General features: G+C 34.0%; 1 protein-coding gene across 1 annotated transcript in view; it reads left to right on the forward strand.

Moving 5' to 3' along the window:
- Nucleotides 1–6,346: 6,346 nt before the first annotated feature.
- LOC116167406 (ras-related and estrogen-regulated growth inhibitor) overlaps nucleotides 6,347–19,844 on the forward strand; it is a 39,769-nt gene continuing 26,271 nt past the window's right edge. Inside the window, exons 1-2 of the mRNA XM_031482758.1 lie at nucleotides 6,347–6,459; nucleotides 10,555–10,691. Of these exons, the coding sequence (XP_031338618.1) occupies nucleotides 6,354–6,459; nucleotides 10,555–10,691 (243 nt within the window). The 5' untranslated portion in view covers nucleotides 6,347–6,353. The remainder of the gene's footprint in view (nucleotides 6,460–10,554; nucleotides 10,692–19,844) is intronic.

The following is a 19,844-nucleotide window of genomic DNA, read 5'->3' on the forward strand; positions in this document are numbered from 1 at the left end:
TTATGTCATATGTTTTAATTCAACTTTTACATATATCGCATTCCGAAACCCATTTAGCGTGCATATCTTGCCTTTATTGTTTGAATTGTTTAATATTGTTGCTTATATTTAATACAAGTAATGTATGTTTCTTTGTTAAATTTAAATTTTAGTTTAGTTTAGAACATGACATTTAATTTCAATCTCTTTTATATATATAAAGTGCGTTTGAGTTTAAAATAAAGCGATATTGTTATTATTATTATTTATTAATGATATTAGTCTCATTATTAACGAGCTCCTAGCGAGTTTATAATTTTGTTGTGTCTGTCCGTCCGTCCGTCCGTCCGTTAGCACGATAACTCATAAACGAATGGACCGATTACGATGAAATTTTGCAGGTGGATTCCTTATCAAATTTTTAGATCGGAGTTCATGAATTGGCAATGTAGCCCAAAAAATAAAGTAGGCCCTTTTGACATCTCCGTTAGTTATGAACCGAATTGCATGAAATTCAATATGCGCATAGCTTTAGCCATATAAAACACAATTCCAAAAGTTGAACCTAATCGATCAGCATTCGCAGTGCCCTTTGCGCATCTCGACCATTTACAAACCGAATTGCAAACTTTCTTATTTATGAAGGTATTTAAATGAAATTTGATACATAGCCACTTGGAATAAAAGCAAATTTAACGCCAGTTTCAAAATTTGGTTTTGCGCATGCGCAGTGCCAACTTCCTTATTTATGGAGGGAATTAAATAAAATTTGATACATAAGCACTTGGAATAAAACCAAATTTTACGCCAGTTTCAAAATTTCGTTTGGCGCATGCTCAGTGCCAACTTTCTGATTTATAGGGGGATTTAAATGAAATTTGGTACATAACCACTTGGAATAAAAGAAAATTTAACATCAGTTTCAAAATTCGGTTTTGCGCATGCGCAGCTTATTTATGGAGGCATTCAAATGACATTTCATACATATACACTTTAAATAAAAGCAAAACTAACATCAGGTTTAAAATTTGGTTTTGCACAATATGCTATAGCCATACCCAGGAGCTCGTTTGCTATATTTGTTTAATTTATTAGTCTTGTAGTTTCTGGGTGTATCTTTTTGTATTCGTGGGAATTAAATTATTGGACCGATATTTCTGAAGACAAATTAACAGAGGAATTATATCAGAATCTATTGGGAGAACCGAGAGGCTCTCTGATCGCACAGTGTTTGGAACCAAATGGAGCTACTGAAAAATTGGTACTTTCAGCCACATTATACTATAGTATATACTCCAACGAAATATTCGCATTAGGTTGTTAAAATCAATAACGGATCAGACCTAGATAAATAATTTATGGACAGATTAGTACAGTTTGAAAAACGTGGATTTATTAAACTGTAATCCTTTATTACCATACGTCCGCAAGCGACACGTTTAACATAACATTAGCATTGGCGTAGCTTAAAATCCATGGCAACTATTACTGTGACAATGATTGGCGTTATATAGTGACAGGTAAATACTCAGATTTCCGCAATAGTAGAACAATAATAGTACAATCGGATGAGGCAATTTCTGCTGAGGGCATACTGCGCGTGTAATTTTTTTTACAAAAATGGAGTATCTAGAGTAGATGAAAACCTGGAAAAATATATTCGTAGGATGGAAATTTCATATAATACATTAGTAAACGTCATTGGTATACGGTAACAACAAATCTTATAATTTATTTCATCACCTGTTTGTTATATCATTAAATACACGAAAATTTTTATCATAACAAAAACATTGCACACTGTGTTTCTGTTCCTATTATTTAGAACGCAACATTTTTCAACAGAAAGCAAGAAGAGTTGAATGGCTGAGAAAGTGCAGTAGTCGATTTGCATAATAAAATCAGTTGCGTGGTAGGCGTTTGTTCAGAAACAATCAATTTTAAACTACGCTTCACTTTTTATCACAGATGCAGATGACAGTCTCTTATTGATGAGGATATAAAGTTATAATTGCTGATGTTAAAGTACGTAGAATTTAAATTGTTAATTTTAATTTAATAGATTCTATCGTATAAGCTTGTAACTCAAACCTCGAGTACTTTCTAAGTTTATGCTGTGATCAATATGCCATTAAAAAGCTGCGGCAAACTTTTAAAACCACAGATAATTAAAAACGATTTATTACGGCGGACGGAACAGCCATTTAAAAAATCAATGTAGGTACCTATTTATTCATCTTTATAGGATCGATAAAAACTTCATGTATGAATATAATTCATCTGTAACTATTTGCAGTAATACAATTTTGAGTGAGTCACGTTTCTAGCATGGTTAATTGTTTTATGTTGTTATTAAAGAATAGATGTTCTAGGGACTTGCAAAGAAAGCCTTCGGGTAGGTAGTCAAGCATACCCGTTGATAGGAGAAAGATGTAGAAATGAGCAGTTAAGAAGCATTTGTTAATTATAGTCAGTGCGAAGACACTATCCGAATACTTTACTACAAGGTAAATTCTTTTCAATTAGGATTAATTAATTGAATTGATATGAATAAATACAACAGATGGGGGCGTTGGATAAGGACGGACTTAATAAATTAAAATTAGGAGTTACAGTAAATTATATTAACTTAGGTGAAATGATTAACTAATTCCTTTTTCTCTCGTTATAATTGACTCATATTTTAATTTTACCAGTCCGTGAATATGCGTTGAAGTATTTCAAAGTAAGCTGCACTGTTTTGAGGTTGGTCTTAAATTTTTATTACCGCTGATAGTAAGGTCAAATAGTTCCTTAAATGTTGGTTCTGTAAGAAGCGGACCTAGGCTGAACTACACCCATTATAATCCAGACATTATTATTCTGTCAGTAGGGCCATCGAGCCTCCAACTTGGCTCTGTAAACCACTGTTAAGGGGTTAAAATGTTAACCCCTAATACCCGTCCACGTAGTTAAGCATTGTCTTCAAAATGGAGTATTTATCCAATAGCGTAGAAGTCTTATAAATCTTTTCAGTAAAATGAATTTCCGGTTTAGTTTCCTAGGTATCATTTCAAAAACTCATCATACTCTCTTTCATAATTTTATAATTTTTTTTTGAGTTTATAGGCATTGTCTTCAATTGTATTTGATTTCATAAAGTTCTAGTAAATTATTTATGCTGGAGCTACAGATGCAATAGTTATTTACATAAAAGTCAGGAAAATGACACATTAATTTACTGCGATCACTTCGGAAGCACTAAAACAAAATTATGGGAATGCCAGCATCAAAACACAAATTAGCGGTGTCTCCGGAAAAGCAAATGCAGGAAAACGAAACAATATCTCCCCTTTAATTAATGGAATAGCAATTAGAAAAAAGCTTAGGTACCTTGCAATAATATGGAGCGGTAGAAATTTCTGTGTAAGAAAAAGCAAAAGCTGCAAATACGCCGCGATCTATTTAATGTAGAAGCCAAAAACAAACTGTATGAATGCAAAATTAATTTATGGAATGTATAAAAAATTCATGCGGTATTTACAATCATGTAATTCGCAAACCATCAAAGGTAAAAGATCTTACGTTTCCGTTAAAACACCAACGGCAAAAAAGATCGATGATCTTAAATACGGTACGTTTGCCAAACGAAATTTACGGAAAAGCTCATAAATTACGGTACTTACGAACGTAACCTGCGAAGATGCAAAATGCAAAAAGATCCCTTCTAATCAACACTTTACCTTTTATAAAATTTGGATATTTCATGGAGGGATCGACGGTTTTCCCAGCCGACAGCTTTTTCGGTTATGTACATCCAAAAATTAAAAGTTTCTTAATTAATTGTGTAGTCTGTGTACATCCTAAAAGTCTGTCTTAGCATTTAAATTAATTGAGTGCACTTTTTTTGAGACCCCTACCGACCTAATCCAATGCATCTTATTTAATCAGTTATCGCTAATTATACTTACTTAATTTGCCGGGTAATATTTCTAAATGCATAGTTCTAATTAACACCCATTGTGTCTTGGAATTTCTCAAGTCGGCAAAAGGTCTCATATCAAACTGAAACAACGATCGCTTCGATAGTACAACGTGAATCTAAAAAAAAATTTCCAAGACTAATCTCCACTATTTGGTATTAATTACTGAACACCTCCTTTGACATGGAGTACAGTCATTAAACGAATCATTCTTCGCCAGCAAAACTAGGCTGTCTTTTTGGCTCCCTAGATACCAGAATCCAACTTTTTTCATCAGCTTTTTCTGTAGTCAAACACTACCTAGATAAGTTTGCCCTGCGTTTTCCTGCGACTTGACGGAGCCCGACTTCTTAAATCCATTTTGAAACAAGGTGCTATTGTATTGACATACATCATTGAAGTACTTATTCAATGCATACATGCAATAATAGGCCACACAACGTTTAGGTACACCGCGGTTGACAAATTTACCTTTGAAATTCCACTATGAATATGATTATCAGGGAAATAATTTTGAACCTCTAAGTTTTAATAGGTACTCTCCCCACTAATGTCTAAATGGGACGAGTGGTCAAATGAATTTAGACGGAATTTTCATTATATATTTTCTTTAACAACTGATTAGCTGTTATTATCCAAACGACTTCAGACTGTTGGTATATATATATATATATATATATATATATATATATATATATATATTCTAATAAAATTGTATTCATTTAATACAAGTCCTGGCGGTATTTAACGACTAACTAAAATCTGCAGTTCTGTTCGACTGCACACTTTTAATTATTTTTATTACCATAATAAATTATAATTATGTAAGAGAGCCATTCGAGGTGGTATCAGGGGACGAGAGCCGCGTCGTAATTTCCCCAATATTCGACAGGCCCTGTCCGACCCTAAGTAAATAAGGATGTAATTACGTTTCAATGCCTTTACGCCTTTGTAACTATCAAGGAAGTATATAGTAAATATACCAACTGAGAGAGAAAGTGAACTACGACTATTCAAGTAAACCTAAGTTATACTGTAAAACATAGTTGTCGCAATGAATGTGTATACAGGGTGTCAATTTATAAACCTTCAACGGGTAGTAAGCGTATTTAAGTAAAAGGTATCATCAAATACTAAACACTGTTTCGGTAGGACATGGAACGAACAACACTGGAACCTCGATATTCTATATTTCACTTCAAATGTGACACTTTAAAAAGCTTTCCAAAAAGCATTTGATTTAATAAATCGTTCAAAGTAACCCTGTATGAAAGCCATTTTGTTGAAAATTAACTGAATTGTCTCCCATCCATCGATTGCCGGTTCTTCACATTCTGTCGAGTAAGAGGTTCGGCCGTATTTTGCAGTAATACTATTTTAATTAAAATTTTGTTCGATAAAAAGAGGAACGCATTCCCAATCTTAAGTCTCTGCGCTTAGTGTGCAGATCCTTCCCGAAAAAAGACTAATCTTATTTCACCGTTCCGTTTATAAACAACGCGCATTCGTCGCCAAAACAAAGATTTTTACCAATTCCAAGGCATTTTTGGGTTCTTTGACGATTTGCAGTTTTATAGGAAAAACTTACATAGTTTGAGCATTTTTCACATTGACATTAACAACTCTCCTTTTACAATAGCTGCTATATCAAGAGATAATTCTTCGTAAAAGTCCCTAGGCCGAGTGACTTTAATTTCTTTTTATTATAACCTTATCATTGATGGAACTCAAAATTCAAGCAAACAGATTGTAAGAAAAGATTAACAATTTCGATCGTAAACTTTAATAAATGTGGCCTACTTCTAAAATAACAAGAATGAGTTATTTTTCTGGAAATCTCTTGCCGCATCTTGAGACAAAGGTTGCTTGCAGAACTCCACCCCTCGGAGTGATGTATTGAAATTTATGCTCTTTTTAATTGGGGTTTCTTTTTTTAGGTCAGCTGTTAGCGTAAATTATTAACGAGTTTCCTCTGTACTTCCTACTTACAAATTTTGTGCTTGACGTCACTTAAAGGGCGGAATGAGATTTTCGTTATGGAAATAGAAATTATACTACCGCATTTGATATCTGCGCACATAACGCTTGCTTAGTTTTGGTACCCTTAATTTGTAGGTTTCATATTTTATGTAAGCACATAAGCTGAATTTACTCTCAACAATAGTTTAGTGGTACCTACACAGCTCAACCTCTTTGAAATTTCCGTGCATCAGGAGCATTTCTCTAGAAAGCTGTTTCTAATACGCGATTGCCTTGCGCAATGCGTTACCTATACATAAAATAAAATTGAAATTATATAACTTTACACTCATTCAAACTAGCTCGACCTAATATTAACTCATTATCAATAGATACTATCGCATACATGTTCTCTTTTAGTAATTTGTTTCGTTTTTTTTATTGCAGCACGAAATGATCGCCACATCGCCTAAATCCTCATTTGTTAAATTAGGATTTTATCCTCGCCAAAAATCCCTAAAAGTTATGGTACTTGGGCAAACTGGAGTAGGAAAGACCGGTGAGTAGCACTATTTATGTTATGTAATTATTTTACTTCATATTTTACGGTTGTGTGAGCAAAATGTAAACAGAGTGGTTGACAGTTGTGATGGGATGAGATAAGAATGTTTCGCATAGCTTATACATTATAGCTTTCCGAAGAGTTAAATTATTTATTGTAGCTAGTCTCAAAATCTCCTACTGAAAGTTTCCTTACTAAGGTCAGGAGGCTGAAGATCACTGTAATATAAATCGCCGCTGCTTTTTCAGGATTTACTTTCAGTCCGCTTTTCTTAGACTAAGTATTACAGTATTGATCTAGATCGATTCCTTAAGGTTTTCATTCACATTCTCACCCTTACAACTGATACACACCAATGTATCGTCAATGTATGTAGAAAATTATGGAACCAACTTTGATATCAAGGATATATGGTTTAGTCATTTAGTGCATCAAATGTCAGTGGATGGTTCGCGTATATTTTCGGGCGTCTCACTGAACGCTTACTTAATGATATAAATTTGCTTGTTTAGAATCACGGGTTTCATTGTTTGCGCAGATAATTTAATTATCTGGCCAGCAGAGACACGTAGTTTAGCTAGGAATTAGGTTTTTATCAATTTAGAAGATTGTAAGAATGGTATTGATTTCATTATTTAATCATAATACCGAAATGTACTCAAATGTGACATAACTTTTTGAAATTTTTTTCACAGTTATTACTGACTTACAAAAGTAGTAAAAAGATTTATTTCAGAAGCAAGCTAAAGTTGAGGTTATATTCAAAGTCCTAAATATTCTGCTACTAAGTGAATTAGCACTTCTCTAAATTATTGGTTATGAATTCGCAATTAGTAATGTACCTTCAATGAAGGAAAAATAAACCGAATGCTTTCCAGTTCTTAACCCTTTTTTATCTGAGTTAGCCTGGGAAGTAAAGTACAGACGAAAGGTAGGTCCAAACGTACTACAATAAAAAGAAGGCGAAGAAAATTGCAGGAAGAATTTAATCAATAGAACCACAAACCCGATGTTCTTTTCCACAATTGTACCTACTATTACACCCTGTTCTCGGTTCGTTTTCAACGGCCGTTTTATATTAAACACACCGTTCATGTAATTAATACAAATATTTTTTCTCCCTCTTTAAGATTTCTTACCCACTAAAAATTTAATGCCCAGCCCATGTTTTTAATTCATAGCCACCTTATATGTGTAAATTTTGCTTTATTGTCAATTTTTACATGGCAACCTCCAGAATTTTTAAATGTGGGCACGTCATTTAGAATATACCTGTATTATGATGACGTGGGTTATATGCATAAATAGAGAAATTCCCTGCGACTCCGTGCCACTTTTTTCTGCGGTCACATGGCATTGTACAACGCATCCTTGTCATTAGATAATAGCATACAGTAAATTTTACTCTATGATAATAGTCATTGGAATTTTAGCATTTCATTAAACGTGTAAGGGTATGTTAACAATACAGGGTCATTCTTGACGAGCGTCAGTTAGAAAGATATGGAAAACCTTTGAAAATGAAACTAAACTGATAAGTCCTTTAAGGGTTTTGGCACATGATGAATTGAACTAAAATATTTTCAAGATGGCGCCACTTCCGGAAATACCGGAAGTAGCCATCAACTTTGTTATTTTAAATAGGGATCCCCTATTTTTTCTACATTTTCGGATTCTTCGTCGAATTTGGAGTACAACGATATCCCATAGTTGACTCTTTGCTCCAAGGGCTTCGCCGATATTCAATTTTTTAAGTCAAAAATTGAATTTGCAGGGGTAATTTTAAAAATTTATTATTCGAAAACGGTGAGAGATATTGCAACACAATTTTCAGTGATTTATTAAAGAAAGATCGAATTTTCTTATGGTATGCGTAACAGTCTAAGAAAGTGAGACTACGTCACTTTTCCAAAGCTCTCAACTTTTAAATATCCGTAACTCCATTTTTTCAAATGGCACCCCCCATTTTGTTCTTCACCCTTGTTTTCCTTTTTCCTAGACCTTTAATTTGATACAAAATGTCAAAAGCTCCTTCAAACGGTTTCCGAGATATTCCATGTTTTAATTACTTCTTGTAGCAAATTAATAAAAAAATTAATTCGCTTGATGTAATCCTTTTGTTTTTATTATGAGAATGTTTAAACGTCAAATTTGCAGGAATAACGGTATGTTACAAACAAAAATACAAAAAGGAAGCCTGCGGTAGACTCTGACGGACAAGAAATAACAGCTCTACTGGCGTATTTTGCTGCAAATCCAACTGCATCGCTTAATGATATCCAAAGAGAAATTGACATATCAGACACGAGTGCACAAAGAATTCTCTGTACTGGCGTATTTTACAGTTATTTCTTGTTCTTCAGAGTCTAGCACAGGCTTCCTTTTTTTAAATTTTTGTTTGAAACGTACCGTTATTCCTGAAATTTTGTATTAATTTGCAAATTATAGCCTCTGTGGATTGCGCCTTGTCAGGATATCTTTCGGAAAAAAGACGGCAAGTCCTGGCCGCTATTCGATTATATCCACCGTGTATTAATATTAAATTCAAAAAATCTTCATTAGTGTAACCCAAACGAGCCATTATTGACGAGAAGTATAAGTTCAAGCAGCAAAAATTTGACGTTTAAACATTATCATAATAAAAACAAAAGAATAACATCAAGCGACTTAATTTTTTTATCAAGTTTCCACAAGAAGTAGCTAAAACATGGAATATCTCGGAAACCGTTTGAAGGAGCTTTTGACATTTTGTATCAAATTAAAAGTCTGAGAAAAAGGAAAACAAGGGTGAAGAACAAAATGGGGGGTGTCATTTGAAAAAATGGAGTTATGGATATTTAAAAGTTTAACAGTTGAGAGCTTTGAAAAAGTGACGTAGTCTCACTTTCTTAAACTGTTACGCATACCATAAGAAAATTCGATCTTTCTTTAATAAATCAGTGAAAACTGTGTTACAATATCTCTCACCGTTTTCGAATAATAAATTTTTAAAATTACCCCTGCAAATTCAATTTTTGACATAAAAACTTGAATATCGGCGAATCCCTTGGAGCAAAGGGTCAACTATGGGATATCGTTGTACTCCAAATTCGACGTAGAATCCGAAAATGTAGAAAAACTAGGGGGGCCCTATTTAAAATAACAAAGTTGATGGCTACTTCCGGTATTTCCGGAAGTGGCGCCATCTTGAAAATATTTTAGTTCAATTCATCATGTGCCAAAACCCTTAAAGAACTTATCAGTTTATCTTCATTTTCAAAGGTTTTCCATATCATTCTAACTGACGCTCGTCAAGAATGACCCTGTATAGGAACTCAGCAGCGTTATTTATTGCATCCGCAACTCATTCACTTTTTATTCAGTAATAAAAAAAACCAGGGTATCTCTGTCATTGTAAAAGCAATCAAAAATAGTTTTATTATGAAGTTTCTTATTTCGAAAAGAATTCTTTGTTCAATCATATAGTTTGCCTTGCGTTCCTGAAAAGAAAATAAAGCCTTCTTTGGTCATGTTAAATTCAAATATGGTGCCCTATTAATTTAAAAACGGTACCTACTATTGATATATCTTGAATTACATTTTGAGTTTGACCTATAAGAAAGTTTCTCATAGCTTTTATAATGACGGAGAGATTAATTTTTTAACAAACAGGGGTTTCATTTAAATAGCTTCTATTGGAACCTCAGTTTTCCTATTTTGTAAAGGAAATTTTAATGAGTAGGTATACAAAACTGTAAAAAATGCTCACTTTACTAATCTCTATTTTCATTAGTTGTCCTTAAATTAATATCATACACAAATTTCAAACGAAGATCAATTGAATTAAGTTGTGTAATGAACTGTTCATTCAGATTCAGAATGTACATATAATGCCAGTATTAGAATCCTTATTTTAAAATGTGACAGAAATATAATAAATACGATTCTGAAAACTTTGAGAATATTTAAACATCCTCAATAAAATGTACATGAAAACTTCACTCAAATTCTAGAGACTTATAGGACAAGTTAATAAATTGTTTGAATAATTTTATTGTACAATATGGAACTTTTGTGCGTAAATGTATAACATTCGTCTTCTCGTTTTTACAGCATTGGTTGTCCGATTTGTCACAAGAAGATATATTGGAGAATACGACCCCACACTAGAAAAAATTTACACGTATCACACTATCATAGACAACGAAATGGTATACTTCGATATTTTAGATACTGCAGGTCAGCCCCATGTAAGTATAATTTGAAACCTTTTAATTTAAGACCGGGATAATATTCGGAACAGCGGTGACAACAGGAAGCGCGTAAAAGTAACTGGGTTGGATTTTAGTGAGAGGGCCAAGCACTTTACGCAATGTCTTTATGGACGACCTATTCGACTAAGTACATTTAGTGGCCATATCTGAGCGATCGTGTCTTGGTTTAGTAATTTTCGAAAATGCGTACAATTACGGTTCCCGAATGCTAATCCCCCTTTAAAGTATGCGGTTAACCGATGAAATGTAGTGCAATGTAGCTTTAATTGGGCTCTTGCGGACTGAGAGACGAAAAGCTGGTAAAATCTACCGCGTATTAAATAAAGTCTAAAGACCACATTGTATTCGTTGGTCTAACGATTAAACGCTCAACAATAAGGTTCCATTTCGATATTTACCAAACTAATTTGATCGATACTTACTCAGCTAGGATTACGCTTTACTCCATATTAATCTCTAATTGTGCTGGTTTAACCCTTAATCTGTTCACATTTTCATAGTTTTATATGTATATTTTTAGTGTATTTTCCAAGGATATTTTTTGTACACATGCGCAAACTAGGCATTGTTCGGAAATTCCCCGGAACATATAAACCAAAAACGAAGAAAAAATGGGAAAATATCGTTTTTTTCGCATTTGACGTTTCTTGTTATATTTCGGAAATTATTCCATTTATTAACTAAGAAAATTCTTCGGATTTTGAAAAGAAAACTCCACAGCACGTCGATGTACAAAAATCACTGAAACAATTTGCACCGGAAGTCCGGTTGCAAATAAATTGATTGGCAATTTCTTCTCATTTTTATTGAGTGTGAAATTGCAACCAGAAAACTGTATCATAGAAATTATGGGAAAAATGCCTGCGTTTAGCTCAGTAGTTGCCTATTAATTTTACCTCTTCCCTCGATTACTCAAGAGATCTCCTTCCTTTATTTGAGGGTAAGTATGTTTGGATTTATTGTACAGGCTGATTATATTTAATTGTCATTTTTCTTTAGGCTATCGATTTACGACCTTTGTTGTGTCCATTATCAGGCCGTAGCGTCGATAGCATAAAGAAAAATAACAATTAAATACAACCAGCCTGTACAATAAATTATTACATACCCTCAAATAATAACAACGGGCTTAGGCAAGAGAAAATGGAGAATTTCATACATCGCATCTCCTTCCTTATCCGAAATTTGACTACAAATCGGGGTTCTTTGACTGATGTAGGTACTGTCTATCAAAAAGATGGAATTTACGGTATATTGATAAAAAATTAGGAACATTAGTAAGGGTAGTTTCTCGGGTAGTTTAATGATGCGCCTCCTTAGTTACATCGGTTTTCCAATGATGGCTGTTTGCAAAAATCCACGGCATCCATTGTCGCAGTAATCGTTGCCATGGATTTTAAGCTACGGTTAAGCTAAGCTCAGTTTAAATTTGTCGGTGCAAACGGCCAAAAACGACATTTTCCCATTTTTTTTCGTTAGGGGGATTACGATTTTCGGTTTCAGAGGATTTTTTTACATTGAATCTACTTGGTTTCGTTGAGTGAAGTAATAACATCCACCCCAAACCGTAATTTGACTGGACTATTAAATCTCTGCTCTCGTATAATCATTGAAATCAATTGAATGTCGATTTTTGGTGTTTTATAAAGTAATAAAGTAGGGATCAAACAGCGAAGAATTTTCTTGACGTAATACAACTTGCGGAGTTTTGTGTAAGACCACTTTAAGCCAAGAACATTTGTTTCTGTAGCTAGCTATTTTAATATGTAGAGGCCGTTTGTAACGTTGAATTCATTAGTCCAATTAAAGTCATTTCTGTAGGAAACAAAATGCTTCCTACGAAATTTACTAAAGCAATGTTTGCAACGTTCATTTTTTATACCAATTATTAAGAAATGAGCATAAAAGCATTGCGTTTAATTATGGCAGTTCGTGTCGAATAGATGCAGTGTAGAATATTATATTTCGGTTCTAATATTAATATTGCGATCAAGACGTGCTAAATTTGTGTAAAACTTCATTTGCACAAGAAAAGCCGTAGAATTTAGACAATGAAGGAACAGTCGACAGCAGACGGCTGATGACTGCTAGCAGTTTTATGACGTTAAAGCACAAATCATATTAAGATTTGAAGACCTTCTAATTTATTGGTCAATCACTTATCAGATGCATTCAGGGCCGCTGAATGGCTTAACCCTTTCTCATTGCGCTCAGGCCGTACTTTTATGTACTCGAAGATAATACTTTGCACAGATTAGAAATGCGATGCAACGCTTGTTACAAAAATCTCACCTATGAGCTTATTTTGTGTGTGCTGCCTGCTGCTGTGAAAACATCTTCAAAAACTTGGACTAGACAATTGAATGTTACAAGCGGGCTTAAATAAACAACGGAATGATTTACCTCACAGTATCGTTTTTCAAAATAATCGTTCGTATCACTGTCAGGAAAAGCTATAGAAATACTTTTCACTTTATGCACGTTTTATTTTTAAACCTAATTTTGTTGCGAAATGTATTGTACGTAATTCAAAATGGTAATTTTTCAACTGTGCATGGTGCTCGAAGAACTTAAAAATAAATCGTAATGTGAATTGCATTTTACTAGTAGGGAATTGTATGACAACTTATTTCGCAAACACCGATATAACTGCGAGGACATAGGTAGACAACAAAGGATAAAGTAACGCGGAATAAGAATTTTCGTAAAATTAGATGCTATCGAGTCTTGAAACTTAATAAAGAAATACCTTCATTGTTTCTTTATCAAAAACAAATTAAATACTTACATAGCTTTGTAAATAAATATATTTTTAATAAATTAAAAAATATGAAGAGAGGATTTCTGCGTGTAATAACGTATAGTGATAATAATCGGTAAACAGGGTGAAGTGTTGGAGACATTTGATTCCTCTGACAGCTTCATTATGAAAGCATTGATGCTTGTAAAAAGAATTGATGCTTGTAAGTATATAAAAAACTAATATCGTCTGAAAAATATATGTTTCTGTCATGTATGAAATCAGTTGCAGAAGGCGAAATGTAGGTACGCTAATAACTTATACGTTATATGAAAGATCGATTAAATATTACTGTTGAAATATCATTTCAAATTTACATACATTTAATTAAGTAAATGTCAAAATTTAATATCTCGTAGGTTAAATGTGAAGATTGCGTATTAACTTATATAGCAGTACAACGTAAAGGTGAATAAACTTTAAATGTTTAGGTACTTCTTTGAAGTTTGTAAAGGTCACCCAGGACTATTTTATAAATCTAACTCATTCATAACACATTTACAGATAATATTGCACCTTTGATATGTTAATTGACCTTTCGATAATATAACATTTTATAGGTACCTTAAAGTATGTTATACCATTGAATTTTGTCGCGCTTTCTTCCATAAGCGTTAGGCTTCTTATAGTGTTTTTATTCAATGTTATACGTATAAAGATACTCGCCTTAATATTATGTAAGATAAAATTCTCACTAAAAAAAACCTCCGATTGGGTTCTACGTTCTACAAACGATAGACATCAAGGTGCCATGAAGGATTAGTCATCGACGATAAGATCGAAGGCGAGTGTAATGCAATCCTTCCGGGAAAAATGTGTGTTATTGTAGAACATTCTGAATCGTTTTAAGAACAGTCTAGAACATTGTCGTTTATTAACGAGCTCCTAGCGAGTTTATAATTTTGCGATGTCTGTCCGTCCGTCCGTTAGCACGATATCTCGAAAACGAACGGACCGATTACGATGAAATTTTGCAGGTGGATTCTTTATCAAATTTGTAGATCGGAATTCGTGAATTGGAAATGGAGGCCAAAAAATAAGGAAGGCCCTTTTGACATCTCCGTTAGTTATGAACCGAATAACATGAAATTCAATATGGGCATAGCTTGACATATAATACGCAATGTCAAAAGTTGAGGCTAATCGATCCACATTCACAATGCCCTTTTCGCATCTCGACTATTTCTCAACCGAATCGCAAACTTTTTTATTTATAAAGGTATTTAAATGGAATTTGATACATAGGTACTTGGAATACAAGCAAATGTAACTCCAGTTTCAAAATTTGGTTTTGTGCTTGCGCAGTGCCAACATTCTTATCAGTTCAGAATTGGTGAGCTGGAGTTATGTTATGTATAAGTTGTAACTGATGAATAGGTAATAATTACTGTTATAAATTTATTGTTAGTTAGTTGTAATTAATAAAGCACGTAATTAAATTTACGTTATAGTATTGTGCGGTCTTTGATACTGTTACACTGTACATAGCTATTTTAAATTCTATGCTCTATTGTTGTTTAAAATAAGGCAGGACATTACTGTACAATCATTATACGAGTATAAAGAATCTGAATTTATTATTCAATGATACAATCTAAGTTGTTTTACTACACAATTTATTTCATTTAAGACGTAATAGAATTGATTCAAACTTGCACTTATTTTTATTCATCCTCTCATACCAGATTTATTTTGTAACTACGAAGGTAACTACTGTTTGATTAACCGAAGTTTTGTTTGTCCGAATCACTACCAAGTTCCAATTAGTTCGGATAATCGACGTTCTACTGCATATTTCCTTATATATACGGATTATTAGTTAAGTATGTCGATGGAGCTTGTTGTTATTATTCTTTGAATGACTGACTCATTCGTATTTCTGTATAATTGTTAAAAAGTATCTATGCAATAAGCAAAAACCGAGTAAAAAATTAAATTCAATGGGATTCCATAAGTACTTTTGATGTGATTTCTGGGGTAGCGTTGTAACATTGGCCATACTCGTATTCTGTATTTTTAATGGTCGAATTGTATAATTTTCTCCCTTGGTTATTTGGGACCGGACGCGAAGGGCGAAGGGATATATAAATAGCTATTATTCAATCCTACTACTCGTACTATATTATGGCATAACCATGTTGGTAAGAACATTTTTCGGTGATGTTATAATTAGTATAAGATTTTGATCAAAAAGAATGTTTCAATAATCAATATTTAAGATATTTTTTCAGGGGATGTCTTTTTTGGTGAATTTTTGAATTTTTTTCCGAAAATTCTGTTTTCAATTTGACACGTATTATAGTGCGCAAAAAATCACTATTGGCGACCACACAACAAATTCACTAAAGACGCTTACGTAGATTATTTCTTGGTCATCGATAGATAATGCCCGTCTTATGCGTCGAGTCCGTACGATCTTTTAGATTTTCTGCATCGCAAGCAATGAAAAGGTGAATTACTGTTGCTCGACGTCACTACTCAATTTCGGTAACCAGCAAGCGTTTCAGCATTTTTGCGTAAAACAAATGTTAAAATATGCTTATCCTAAAAATATTGGAATATTAATCTCTTTCTAAAAAATATTGATCTAATCCATTGGGGAACGTGTAGTTGATCCTGGTCATCCATTCCACCAGAATATTTTGGAGCAAGTTTTTCTGAGTTGGAACGCGCCACTTTGTTTCTTTTTATGTTTTATTTATATTCATTTTGTAACTCCAAAAACATATTTAGTATATTATACTTGTGTAGTTTTTAGTTTTTACTTTTTGTATTGAAAACGTACACTCAACCTCAGGCTCAACACAGACATATGGCTCTGAGGTACGTGACATGTTTCACTACAATATAATTAAATAGTTGTATATTATTGTAACTATGATTGATGGCAAATATATTCTTTTCTATTCTATTCTAATACAACATGGTTTGTAGATGGTCTTTTGAATGTTGGATACAATTTTGAGGCAAACACACATGGGTTGCTACTATAGTAGAATGAAGAATATACGTCACACTACTGGCAGTACGTACTATAAAGTCGCATTCTTATAGTATTACATTCAATGCGTTGATATTTTTATAACACAATCATATAAGTTCTGTGAAAGCCCGTATATATTTAATCCGAAGTAACAAATATCACTTTCAACATATTCTCGCATTTCCATCGCAAACCGGGTATATTCTAACCACATTATTATGTAAACGAATCGGCTGTAGAAACGCGTGGGGATGAAGCATTCCTATTACTTTGACCGAATTTGGAATGTGTTTTCGCAACGCAGAAGCTTTTAGGTTTCCAAAGGAATTGCTCTGGATTTGTCATAAAAGGTGAATTAAACTGTTGGTTTGGCACAGACATGTTCAGCAATTTTTCTATCTCTCGGTTTTAATTAATGTCGAGCAGTTGCGGGCAAACAAGCGTCTGTGATACAATCGGTCTTTTATATTTCTACTAAGAAGATTGCCACATGTCATGCAATAATAATGTAGGATGTATGCGATTGCCATCAGGATTGTAGGAAAAAATTATAGCTGTGCAAATTTGCGCAAATGAATGACAGCTGCTGCATTTGTGGATGTATTTACATTCTTTTTTTCGTTGTATATGACGGGATCGTACAATTCGAATATTCACATTAGTTGAACAAAGAGTGAAATCGATTGGAATGGTAATTAGTTGGGTATTCAAATTACTCGATCACTTTAACTGTACTTGACTATAAAAAAAAGAATTTAGTTCGGTCGAGATTCCATATTTATATGTACCTACTGAACTGAGAGATTTGAAAAAGCGTGCTTTTTTGCGTTTGGCATTGTATAGGGTGCTTGTTATTCTGCGTGGCATTTAGAATTGAAGTTTGGCACATAACATGCAAATCGCATCAGACCACCTGATATCCTTTTCAAATACCTCCTTAGATGCTCGTCCCATTGTAGTATTGCCAATTTGCTAAATTTTCCATCTTAGTGAACTACTTCACTGCATTTTGCAGTCAAAACGATTCTCGTGACAATTAGTTTAGAATGAAATGATTATTGTATTGATATTCAGCCCTGTAGGCTGTAATGTATCAGAAACGTCAAACTTAACATGAAGATTATCTGCCAAAAAAACGTTATTTTGCGTTATTTAGTGTAGACAAAATGACGTTTTTGAAAGATAACCTGCACGTATGACAGGGCTGAATGCCTTGTAAGATAGGGTGTCACAGCAGCCGTTTCTATAAGAAAAGAAATGTAAGAATTGTAGCCTCAAAAAAGGCTTCGCGAAAGGATATAGACACATCGGTAAACTCATTCGAGAAAGCGTCTTTTCACAAACCACAGATAAGGCTTATACAGTGTAGGGGTTGAAAGCACAATGGCTATACTTTTTATTAAAAAGCGATAAAAAATAAAAAAATACAGTTTCTTTAAAAACCAGGGGGAATCCAACATGACTTATTTTTTAAATCCATACTGACGACACTTTTTTTTTTATTTCTCCAATATTCGTATAATACCCAGTTTTATTGGGTATTTAGTACACTGTGTGTTACAAGAAAATTTAAGTTTACGTATACTGTCATGACGAGAGATACTCCACTGAATACTCTCTGTAATCATTAAACTACCTTAATGGTATGTACACTGTGAACATAATTTGAAAATATTTATGCAAACCTATTTGCTAGGTCTGATGTTTTAAATTTCCTTCGTCATATAAATTGGTCGTCAGTTCATTGGGATGGGCTTTTATTCTATCACTATTTTTACACTTAGTTTTGTGATCACTTCCCGCACTGTTTGAGTATTTAAATCTTTGTGAATAACTACATTTGGCACGTACCACGGTGCATTCACTATAGTTCGCAGCACTTTGCTCTGGAATCGTTGCAGAATTTCTATATTAGAGTTGCTAGCTGCACCCCACAGTGGGATACCATAAGTCCAAATTGGTTTAAGTCCCGTCTTATAGAGTAGGAGTTTACTTTTCAGTTCAAGTTGTGAATGTCTACCCAGTAACCAATACATTTGCCGAAACTTTAACCCTAATTGTTTTCGCTTTGTAAATATATGCTTGAGCCAAGTTAGTCTCCTGTCTAAATGAATTCCCAAGTATTTAGTGTCGTTTTCTTGTGGTATCGGGACACCATTCATTGTTACTGGTGGGCATGTGTCTTGTTTCATGGTGAAGGTGACGTGTACGGATTTAGTCTCGTTTACTTTGAGTTTCCACCTTCTGAACCAGTATTGAAGTGTATTTAAGTGAGTTTGTAGATTTCGGAATGCACTTGATGGATTTATGTGGGATGCCAGGATAGAGGTGTCATCGGCGTAAGTGGCTATCTCGGTCATTCTATTTGTGGGGATGTCTGAGGTATAAATAAGATACAGAGTCGGTCCTAAAATACTTCCTTGAGGTACTCCTGAGTGTATTGGATATAATTTAGTATATGCCTCTTGATGCTTGACATAAAAGTGTCTGTCCGCCAGGTAAGAGCTTAGTATAATATACTGTGAGGTAGATATTTCTTTATTTTGTAACGAAGTCCTTCATGCCAGACTTTGTCAAAGGCCTGGGTAAGGTCCAAAAACACCGCTGAACAATAGCGCTTTCCTTCCAAGTCTCGGTTAATTTTCAGTGGCTGAATTCGTTTCATGAAGAGCTTCTCAAACGCCTTGGAAAGTAGGGTTTTTTCCTGGTTTATTGATCATGACGATCTGTGCAACCTTCCATTGCGTGGGGAAATATTCCACTCTAAGAATGGCGTTAAAAATGTATGTTACAAGCTTAGTACATTTTTCGGAGATCTCTTGTAGAATCTTCCCTGTTATTAAATCAAAACCCGGGGCTTTTTTTGGGTGGATTTCCTTTTTTAGGGTATTCTCCACTTCGAGGATAGAGAACGATTTCAAAGGTAGCGTAAGTTGATAAAGAGCTTCTAAGGTTTTTTCCATCTCAAGTTTAGTTTCTCTTCAGGCGTTGAGTCGTCAGGGTATGGTTTGAATACTCGGGAAAGGTGTTCTGCAAATGCAGTGGCTTTTTGATTTGGAGTTCTTGCCCATTCGTTGTTTACAGTTTGTAGGGGTGGTACTGCAGGTAGAGGGCGTTTTAACTTCTTTGTGGCCTTCCATAGCGAATAGTCCGTTTCTTGAGTTGCGGTGAGTTCTTGTAAGTACTTTTGTAATGCTTCCTTTTTAGCTTTTGCAGCAGTGCTTTTCATTTATGAGCAAGTCTATTGTATATACGCTTGTCTTCTGGGTGTTTAGTTAATTGCCAACGCTTTCTAGCTTTTCGTTTTTCAGTAATCAGCTGATTTGACGTAAAAATTTTAAATTAC

The sequence above is a fragment of the Photinus pyralis genome, unplaced genomic scaffold (genome assembly GCF_008802855.1).
Source record: "Photinus pyralis isolate 1611_PpyrPB1 unplaced genomic scaffold, Ppyr1.3 Ppyr1.4_LG3b, whole genome shotgun sequence".
Taxonomy (NCBI): Eukaryota; Metazoa; Arthropoda; class Insecta; order Coleoptera; family Lampyridae; genus Photinus; species Photinus pyralis.